At 34.5% G+C, this 10,960-nt stretch overlaps 1 protein-coding gene across 2 annotated transcripts; it reads left to right on the top strand.

The window, feature by feature from the left end:
• The first annotated feature begins 2,717 nt into the window (after positions 1–2,717).
• KUP6 (K+ uptake permease 6) lies at positions 2,718–7,101 on the top strand. Of its 2 annotated transcripts, none has more exons than XM_079063629.1 (8): positions 2,718–3,250; positions 3,342–3,828; positions 4,135–4,188; positions 4,744–5,004; positions 5,110–5,162; positions 5,242–5,365; positions 5,460–5,714; positions 5,780–7,101. In XM_079063629.1, the coding sequence occupies exons 1-8, from the start codon at positions 3,212–3,214 to the stop codon at positions 6,856–6,858; spliced, it is 2,352 nt and encodes a 783-aa protein (XP_078919755.1). In that variant the 5' UTR covers positions 2,718–3,211; the 3' UTR covers positions 6,859–7,101. The 2 variants fall into 2 exon arrangements, with proteins under 2 accessions (XP_078919755.1, XP_078919756.1); XM_079063630.1 differs by having other exon boundaries at positions 2,722–3,250; positions 5,798–7,101.
• Positions 7,102–10,960: the final 3,859 nt, after the last annotated feature.

Genomic DNA, 10,960 nt, shown 5'->3' with positions numbered 1-10,960 from the left:
GATTTAGAACCGCAAAACTGGACCGGAACCGGAACCGTTAGAACCGGAATATGTAAAACTGGTCCGGGTCCCGGGTCTAAAGAATGGCTCTATCCGGGTTCCGGGTAATCCAGGTTTCGAGTCCTTCGGGTCTGGGTAAACCGGGTTTAAGAACCGGAACCGTGTTAGGAACCGGAACCGGTTTTAGGGGCCGGAACCGGTTTCTATGAAAAGTTTAAAACATGCATATCTCATTCGTTTGAAGTCGGATTGGCATGAGGTTTTTTCCATAGTATAGTTTATAATTTTAACATGATTTTAGACTATAATTTTGTCATTTTTGGGTTTATATTCATTGACTTATAGTCTCTCAAAGTCGGGATATCAAAGCTGGAAATTTTATGTTTTTCAGTTTTTTTTTGTATTCTGTGATAGTTTTAAAACATGCATATCTCATTCGTTTAAAGTCGGATTGGCATGAAGTTTTTTCCATTGTATAGTTTATAGTTTGTACATGATTTTATACTATAATTTTGTCATTTTTGGGTTTATATTCATTGACTTATAGTCTCTCAAAGTCGGGATATCAAAGCTGGAAGTTTTATGTTTTTCAGCTTTTTTTATATTCTGTGATAGTTTTAAAGCATGCATATCTCATTCGTTTGAAGTCGGATTGACATGAGGTTTTTTCCAGAGTGTAGTTTATAGTTTGTACATTATTTTAGACTATAATTTTGTTATTTTTGGGTGTTTATTCATTGACTTATAGTCTCTCAAAGTCGGGATATCAAAGCTGAAAATTTTATGTTTTTCAGCTTTCTTTGTATTTTGTGATAGATTTAAAACATGCATATCTAATTCGTTTGAAGTCGGAATAGCATGCGGTTTTTTCCAAAGTGTAGTATAGAGTTTGTACATGATTTTAGACTATAATTTTGTCATTTTTGGTTTCATATTCATTGATTTATAGTCTCCTAAAGTTGGGATATCAAAGCTGCGAATTTTCTTTTTTTTTCTCAGCTTTATTTTTGTATTTTGTGAAATTTTAAGACATGCATTCGACCCACTTTACCCGGTTCCCCGGGTTTTCGGTATTAGACCCACTTTACCCGGTTCCATTCGACCCACTGTGATATTTCCGGGTTTTCCGGTTCTAGACCCGCTTTACCCGGTACCTTACCCGGAACCGAACCAGAACCGGTTCCTATATACCAGTCCGGTTTCCGGTCCTAAAAGATCTCGTTAACCGGTTTCAGGGTTTTCCGGGTCCGGGTCTACCGGTCCGGGTTTGGACCCACTCTCATCCCAAGTATGTGGTATTTTGGGGAACTCACTAAACTTTGTGCTTACGGTTTGTGGTTTAAACATTTTTCAAGTACTTCTGGTTCCAGAGGGAAGGGCCAACAATATACATGTCATGAGCTCCTCCCACGACCATGTTGCAGTCGTGCACACCATCACTGGTGTCACGACTGTGGCATTTCATGGTGTGTGACACGGTAAGCAACCGACGAATGAGGAAGAAGCTTGAGGTATTAGCTGCATTAGGGGAGAGTGTGTGGGTTTTCTCCAACCAATTTCCTTATTCCTCTCTTTTCTTTTCCTTATTTATCTCTTATCTCTCTTCTTCATGAAGATGGCTCATGTTGTACTTACACCAACAAGATGGTGGCAAGGTGGAGATAAATGGGGTGGGGAGTATACCTCATGGTCTTATAGTAGAAAAAAAAGTGATTTCCAATATCCAAATTTGAGCTATAATATCAAGTAGGAATATACAAATATTATAATTTATTTAAAATCAATAATCTTAATTTGTACACATTCACAAAAATAAGGAATACGAGAGTCTAGAATTCCAATATAGTTTCAAAGATTTTTTTGGTCTTGATATCGACACATTTGAAATTTTGAGTTAACTAAACTCAAATTCATGGTTTCATGCGATTTCTATAAATTTCTCACGTTCAAAAGGGAACTTCAATTTTTAAATTTATTTACTTTGTAAACTTAGTTAATTTGATTTATTATTTACCTTTTTGAATTAGTTATTAAGAATGCTAACGAGACTAGTTATTATTCTTCCTTCCTAATGTTGTACAGTCGATCCCCATGTTATGAGCCTTGGAACAATTAAGTTTTTTTTGGATTGTTTAGATGATACAATTTATCATTTTATAATTATATATATTTTGTTTTTAGAAACGATTCCATACAAGTCATTATATTTTCAGTTTTTTATTAAAAAACAATATCTTTATTTATTTAATTTTGAGACAAATGATTTATGTTTCAAAAGTTACTGATTTGGACTTTATCGACATAAATTAACAAGAATAATTTTAGATCTTGTATATTGAAATAAATATATTTTCTCTTTGCATCGAAGTTTCACACTGATTTGCTTTATCAAAGAATATAACTCTTTATATTACACAAATGTTAAAATAATGGTTTTCCTCGTGAAAAGATTATTATTATTATTAAATTGCAAGATTTTCAAAACATCAATAGTTTTTATAAAAGCAAGTAAACAAAAAAATAGTTTTTTTTTAAGTAAAAGCAAATATTTTTACAAGTTTTTTTTCTTATTTTCAAATGTAAACGTGACCCATAACAAGGATTTGACACTTTGACCTACTTTGAGTAACTTTGAATCTTTATTACGTGTGAAGACGAATTTTGTGTCAAAACGTTGGTAGAAACATGCAGCCACGAAAGATCAAGTGGAAAAATCTAGAAACACCAATCAAGTTTACTGATAAATTCCCAAATGCGAAAGAAAATTCACTACATATCTTCTTCATCTTCTTCGCTTATCGGTTTTCTCTCTCTAAATCCAAACCCATTTTACACGCAATTGTATTAAAATACAGTTATTATGCCCCAATTACGCACTTCTTTTGTAACTTTTCGTCTTTGCTGTTAGTTCAACTGCTATCTCAACACTTTTCTCACATTAAACAAACAATTTTCTCCATCCATTGCTGTGAATTAGTGTTGTTGGTGTTTCTTTACCAACTTCAGACTATTTTATTCAATGTTCTTTACGAGGGTGGGTGGTTTCTTCCCATTTTAGTTAATTAATTATTAGAACTCCTCAGTTCCACCTTTTCAATCGAGATTTAGCCATTAAATCGCTGTTTCAACTCAATTTGATTACTTTTTCCTAAATGGGTCTTCGGCTTATCAAATTAATACCTGCATCGTTGGCGATTTGAAGCGACTTATCATGGATCTGGAAACTGGGTCTCGTCAAAATCATCTAAGGGTAAGATTGAGTATGTATAATTTGTTTGATTTAGGGTTCTTCGAATACACCCATTTGAATTTTTTGTGTTGTTTTCTTCCGATTTTTACAGAAACAGTCATGGAGAGCAGTTTTGACATTGGCGTATCAAAGTTTGGGTGTCGTTTATGGAGATTTAAGCACATCTCCATTATATGTGTTTAAAAGTACTTTTGCAGAAGATATTAAACACTCAGAAACTAATGAAGAAATATTTGGAGCCCTTTCTTTCATTTTCTGGACTCTTACTTTAGTCCCTTTGTTGAAATACGTGTTCATTGTGCTCAAAGCTGATGATAATGGCGAAGGAGGCACATTTGCTCTGTATTCGTTGCTTTGTAGACATGCTAGAGTGAGTTCATTGCCTAATTGTCAATTAGCTGATGAAGAACTCTCAAACTACAAAAAGGAAATACCTAATTTAGCCCTGAGTTCTTTCGGGTCAAGACTTAAATCTACACTTGAGAAACATGGAGTTTTGCAGAAGTTTTTGCTTGTGTTGGCTCTTGTTGGAGCTTGTATGGTGATTGGAGATGGTGTTCTTACTCCTGCCCTTTCAGGTTTGTTATAATTAGATTCAATCACATCATTCATTTGATTTTATTTCTATCTAATTAGGTTTCTTTAAAGATCGATTCTTGTTGATTGTTATTTTCCCAATCTATGGTTTCCCCAATTCTTCATGATCATCTTTTGAGGACAAAATCACAAAATTAGCCTCCTTTTGGTGTCGATCTTTGTTTAAAGATTGGTATTTGTTATAACAAATCTTTCTTTTTGGTAATAAATCTACGAAATTTATGTCCAAAAAGTTATTTGTTTTTTCTTTACGCTAAATCGATTCAATTTTTATGATGATTTTGCAGTTTTTTCAGCCGTTTCTGGGGTGGAACTTGCAATGGCAAAAGAGCATCACAAATGTAAGATTTAAGATTTAAGATTTTAAGATTTAAGATACCTCGTAATCTTTTTATCCTAGGTTCTCAAAACAAAAATCTCTTGTCTTTACTTTCTTGCTTTTATCATGAGTAAAATGCTATAACTCATAACCCCAATTTACAACAACTTGCGAGTGAAAAAAGTTAAAATTTCCGATTAAAAACATCAAAAAATGCCATGTTATTATAAATAAACTTGTAAATAAAACAAGATAAACCCTCCTTTTAAATGGGAAGAAGTTACTGAGAAATCCTAGGTTTCATCTTATATCAATGTTTTGCACTTTTGTATGTGTCGAATAATTAACTATAATAACTTGTCCCACTTGGATTAATTCACAATTGGGTCACTTTGATATTTCGGGTTGACATGTTATTGGGCTTTGTTTGTTACAAAATGCAAACCCTTTACATACACCTCGATTCTCGAAATTCGATTAATTTTACCCTAAATAATAAATAACGAGCTACATTTTATCATAAGATTTACATTATTTATATACAAATAACGATTAAAATTTAAACCTATTGTTGCAGATGTAGAAGTCCCTGTTGCATGTATCATATTAATCGCACTATTCGCCCTACAACATTATGGGACCCACCGGGTCGGGTTCTTATTTGCTCCAATCGTTGTATTATGGCTCTTATGCATCAGTTCAATTGGATTATACAATATTCTCCATTGGAATCCTCAAATTTATCAAGCATTATCTCCTGTTCATATGTATCGATTTCTCAAAAAAACCCAAACCGGAGGTTGGAAATCTTTAGGGGGTATCTTATTATGCATCACAGGTAACCATTTTTTTTATATAAATTCAAATTCGTTCTTTTTTTGTATAAACTTTCGATTTTTAATATAAAGTTTTCGTTTTTTTTGTTTTTTACTTTTATTTCCAGGGTCGGAAGCTATGTTTGCTGATCTCGGACACTTTTCTCAATTGTCTATCCAGGTTTGTTGATAGTGGACACTTTTCTCAATTCTAAGAAAAATAGCAATGTATTTTTATAAATTTATTTATTTATTTTCAGATAGCTTTTACATCATTTGTTTATCCCTCCTTGATTCTTGCATATATGGGGCAAGCTGCGTATTTATCTCAACATCATTTCATTGAAAACGACTACAAAATTGGATTCTATATTTCCGTGCCAGGTAATAAGTTACTTTTTAAACTTAACTATGGTCAATGGTTAAGTTAACTATGGTTAGGTTAAGTGATGGTTGATTTTTTTTTTTTTTTTTTAAGAGAATTTGAGGATCCCGGTGTTGTTGATAGCCATACTTGCTGCAGTAGTTGGAAGCCAAGCAATTATTACAGGGACTTTTTCGATTATAAAACAATGCTCTTCACTTGGATGTTTTCCCAGGGTCAAAATCGTCCATACGTCTTCAAAATATCACGGGCAAATTTATATCCCCGAGATTAATTGGATCTTGATGTTGTTATGTCTAGCCGTTACTATTGGGTTTAGAGATACAAAACGTATGGGGAATGCTTCAGGTATGTTGCTATTTCTTGTATTTAGCCTTCCAAATATCTTTTAAACATCATAACACTTTATACAGCTATATTTTTTGTTTTAGGTTTGGCGGTTATTACGGTTATGCTTGTTACAACATGCTTAATGTCCCTCGTAATCGTCTTATGTTGGCAGCAAAGTGTTTTTCTCGCAATCGCTTTTGTCGTATTTTTCGGTACAATCGAAGCCTTATATTTCTCGGCTTCTTTAATAAAATTTCTCGAAGGCGCGTGGGTCCCAATCGCACTGTCTCTCATCTTCATGCTTGTAATGTACGTGTGGCACTACGGGACCCTCAAAAAGTACGAATTTGACCTCCAAAACAAAGTATCCGTCGATTGGCTACTTAGCCTGGGCCCCACCCTAGGAATAGTTCGGGTTCGAGGAATCGGGCTTGTTCACACTGAACTCGTGTCTGGTATCCCCGCGATATTTTCCCATTTTGTCACCAACCTTCCGGCTTTCCACCAGGTTTTGATTTTCCTGTGTGTGAAATCCGTCCCGGTCCCACACGTGGGACCGGAGGAACGGTTTCTCGTGGGCCGTATCGGCCCACGAGAATACAGAGTGTACCGGTGTATAGTCCGGTACGGGTACCGTGATGTTCATAAAGATGACGTGGAGTTTGAAAAAGATTTGGTATGTAGCATAGCCGAGTTTATCCGGAAGCAAAAAGACGATTCTACCCTTGACGCGCGTACAGACGGAGAGTTCGGAAACAATGATGAGGTCATGACTGTTATTGGAATGCCTTCCACGAACGTGGAAGGCGTTCACATCTGTAGCCCAAGCCCAGATGGGCTTGGGCTACCAGAGGTTGAGGAAATACAAGCCTCAACCGCGAACCAAGTGAAGAAACGCGTGAGATTTGTTGTGCCGGAAAGCCCGAAAATTGATGACGGGTCACGGGCGGAGTTGCGGGACCTAATGGAGGCCAGGGAGGCAGGGGTGGCTTATATTTTGGGACATTCGTATGTTAAAGCAAAACAAGGGTCTTCTATGATTAAGAAGCTTTTTATTAATTATGGGTATGAGTTTTTGAGAAGAAATAGTAGACCTTCAACGGACTCGTTAATGGTGCCTCATGCTTCGACTCTTGAAGTGGGAATGATGTATCATGTGTGAAAGTCGTGACTTTTTTTTTTGGTGTAAATGGTTTTTGTTTTATTTTTGTAGTTTGGTAAATGAATGGTCTGCAACCACCGTGAGGTGGTGGTGGGTCGAATGGTAGCCGGCGGTCCACTGGTTGTTGTGGTGGCGGTTAGTGGTTTTTGGAACTATGAAAGAAGATAGTAGTAGATATAGTGTGTAGGTATAGTTTGTATTTTATGTTCCGTTCTATAAAAAAATCACGATTACGAGATGATATATACTTTTTGGTGTAGTTTCTTTCTAATTAAGTTCCATAATATAATATCCATTAATATTAAAAACCAATGGATATCAATAAGATTTCATTTATATTTATGAGAGTTTTTAGGGACTTGTAAAATACCCCGAATTAAAGAAAAATATTTTTCCATATAAACTTAGAAGTTTTTTGTTTAAACAAAAAAGTTTTAAAGTAGTTGAGAATTTTCCAAACTATCACAAAAATAAAGCATCCAACATATATATATATATATTTTTTCTTCCTACCACCTGAAACGGAATCCAGCCCACAATGGAATATAATCAATAGTCTGCCAATTTGGGAGAACCATATCTAACAAACCAAAAATATGTCGCAAAATATTCAACTCAAGTTCACATGAAACAAGAAAATGATCCAAGACTTCCATCGAGGAAGAACATATCGGACACAACAACGAAGAAAGTATAAACTAAAAGCTTTCAAATGCTAATTGAATTAACATTTGGATTAAGAGTTCTTTTAGTTTAAAATAAGAGCTTTAAACATGTATTTTCCTATCAAAGTTTTTTCTTAAATTCGATTTTTTTCTAAAAAGATAAAAGTTCTCGGAAACTCGTTCTCGAATATACTTTATCTATTAAAATCTTAATGCTATGTTTTGTTGAATATATTTATACAAAAAAATCTGGAAAAAATATTCAATCTAATTTTATTACACTGAGCATCCTACTACTTCCAATAACTATAAAAAAGTTATATGGCCATTTATCCTTTTTTTTACCGAGTACAATGTACAAGTGCATGTATGTTGAATTTTGTTTTGGATTGGAATATTCTTCTCTTGAAAGCAGAGTTTTAAAGATTCTAAATGTAATATGTGACAAAATAAAACCCGTAAACTAAAAAGTGTGGGCCCAGTTAAATGAAAGGATAGGGGGAAGCCCAACTTTCTTCACCCATGATAATTGATGAAGGAATATAGGGTATTTTGGTTTGATTCGAGTTTTAACTTCAACTATATTCTGTTATGAAAAAATTAAAATTTGAACTATATTGAAATATAAATTTTGTAAAAACTGAAGTCCAAGGATGTTAGATTTCTTAAATTTTAGTCTTGATTTTTTATTCGGTTATATGATAATTATTTTTATGTTTATTTTTAACATAAATTTAGAAATTTTAAAATATTAAAAAGATTAATATAAGATGGTGTGAACTAGTGACGATCACAACGGACGTAGGAAAAAACAAATGGGGTTGGACACATGATTTTAGGGTGGCACACCAGAAAATTTACATTACATTGAAAATTTTCTGAAAATATTTACATTGTACTGTAAAATTTGAGAGGTTGCACTGGCCGCCCCAGAAAACCCCCAAGTCCACCCCTGGTGTGAACATAACTTTACGCATTCGTTTAATTATTAAAGGTTTTTTGTAACAACCCATAATAGGACCGGACCGGTCAGTTCAACCTATTTAACGGGGAGTCGGTCCCGGATCCGATTCTAGAGTCCTAAAAACGTTTATCATGTAAATCGGTAAAAACCCAAAAGTTTAAAAAATATTTATTTTTTCATTTTTTATATTTTTATATAATTAAAATAATGTAATTATGACATCATCCAATTTTTCCGGTATTTGAAACTGGTCTAACCGGTTGAACCAATTGAACCATTGAACCGGTAAGACGGTCGGTCCCGTCTTCGGTCCCATTTTCAAAACATTAGTAACAGTCAATTCTCTGGAAAGCTTTTAGAGTATTAAATTGAAATTATTAAGTTTTTTTTTTTTTTTTTTTTTTGGGGGGGGGGGGGGGGGGTTCACTGGGTTAGCAACGCGAAAGATTTAGAGGTCATGGCACGACGACTTTGCGGTGCGATCTTTAATAAAGCTCACAATGCAAAGGGCCTGGTGGGCTAAATCCTAGAAGCCTCAGGATTTGGACCTATTTAGGAGCGCTAATCAACCTCTACCTCCCCAAGAATGTCTCTACTAAAACCCTAGCCTCCCTTGAAGTGTGTTGAGCTCATCCTCTCTCTTAAATCTATTTTTGGTGTTGTTTTGTGTTCATGAGTAAAGGAACACAAGAAAGATTGATCATTTGAGCATAACACTTGACATATTCAGTATTTTCTACTCCGTCTGGACCTTTATAAGTTCAAATATTCAACCTTTAACTTTTTTCATACTTAGATCTATGAATAGTTGAGTTTTGGTCCCTTTTGGTGTCTTGATCCATAGAGTTTGGAGAACTCTTGAGATTTGATTCACGTTTGGTTCCAGATATGGTCTCATGATGGAATAAAGAGTGCATGCAAGAGCCCTATTTTCTCCATGCATTATGATAAGTGCATCTTGGGCACTTTTGGACTTAGGGTTTGAATTTACTTGATTAAGTCAATGAGATGTATAAAGTTGGAAACTTTATCCATTAAGATGTTTAAGAGTTTCAGATCTGAGACTTGGAGCTCCCGTCTTTAAGTGTTAAGTGCTTAATAGGAAATGTCGTTAAGTTAGATTTCACGGTGCAACTGGGTTCATGTCTCATTGCACAAGCTTTGAGCAATCATGACTATTTTGTCGCCTAGTGGTCACGGCGCGATGACCGTTAACATTTTGAACAATTTGACTCTTTGTCAAACTTTGATGGATTTGAGTATTTGACTAAGGCATTGTCTTGGATTGTTATTAGTCGTTTTGTGCTAGTTGTTTTGTTGTAGAGACTGTTTTTGAGTTTCTGTTGTTTCGTTCATGTGATTTTCTCACTATACTATATGTTACAGTATGTGTCCTTTGTATGTTAGGATGTAGATATGTTGTAGTATGTGTTGGGTATTTTAAGCATCAAGTACACTGTCTAAGGCAGTAGAAAAATCAAAACTTTATATACCTAAGTACACACACAACCTAAGATCTATGTTTTTCTATTATAGCAACAAACTTTCAAAACACCCAAAATAAAGATTACTAACCTTAGATTCCTTCTTTGTGATCTCGTACGTGCCAATTTGTTACAAAATGAAGGATCCAAAAGAGAACCCCTATAATGGAATAAGACTCACACACCAAGTAGCAAAAGGAAGAGCCCACAAATTAGGGTTTATTCAAAAATCACCAACCCTAGGAAAGAGGTTGTGATTTTTGGATTAGAAAGTAAGAGAGATAGAGTATGGATGAATTGAGAGAGATGAGTAACTGGATTTAGGGTTTACCCTATCATTCTATATATTGACAGTTGATAGAATCCTAGATGGATACAAACTCTTGGGTTTATCCTTATTTGATTCCAACCAACATCATCCTTATCCAAGGATGCTCAAAAGTGTCCATACCTAGGCTTTGGGGGGGGGGGGGGGGGGTTGGAATATTCCATTAATAATTATGATTAATTAATATTCAAGCTCTTTTAATTAACTAAATCCTTTTAATCAATTTACCAAAATAATTTCAAATTAATTTGTTAATTCCTTAATAAATTAACAAGTTATTAATCTCCATTTCCTTATGTAATTTGGGTCATGAGGCCAACCCAAAAGGACCCTGCTATTATTATAAATATTATCAAAATAGTTAATGACCTTGGACACCATTTACAATAGTCCCCCACTTGTACAGGTCGTCACCTTTTTGCAATCAAAATATTTCGCTAATAATCAACAAAGAGTAGTCATCTATGCTACTGCCAAACTCTAATTAGAATTAAAATTCAGTCCTTAGACAAGTGATCAATTTATTCCTTTGTTCTAGACATCTCTATGAACATGAGTGATGTATATGAGTCAATATCGTTGTGCATAATTCTATTTCCCGATGACAAATTTCTAATATTACATCTGGCAACTAAATCGAACACACCAATTTAATCAGGGC

This window comes from Lactuca virosa, chromosome 8 (genome assembly GCF_052849685.1).
Source record: "Lactuca virosa cultivar CGN04683 chromosome 8, Lactuca_virosa_CGN04683_v6, whole genome shotgun sequence".
Classification (NCBI taxonomy): domain Eukaryota; kingdom Viridiplantae; phylum Streptophyta; class Magnoliopsida; order Asterales; family Asteraceae; genus Lactuca; species Lactuca virosa.
This window is presented reverse-complemented; position numbering and strand designations above follow the sequence as displayed.

Excerpts from the sequence above, each read along its gene's own strand:
- KUP6 (XM_079063629.1), top strand. The coding sequence starts at position 3,212 with ATGGATCTGGAAACTGGGTCTCGTCAAAATCATCTAAGG. Across the intron at positions 3,829-4,134 it reads TCTTACTCCTGCCCTTTCAG|TTTTTTCAGCCGTTTCTGGG; the intron begins GTTTGTTATAAT and ends ATGATTTTGCAG. Across the intron at positions 5,715-5,779 it reads ACGTATGGGGAATGCTTCAG|CTATATTTTTTGTTTTAGGT; the intron begins GTATGTTGCTAT and ends CACTTTATACAG.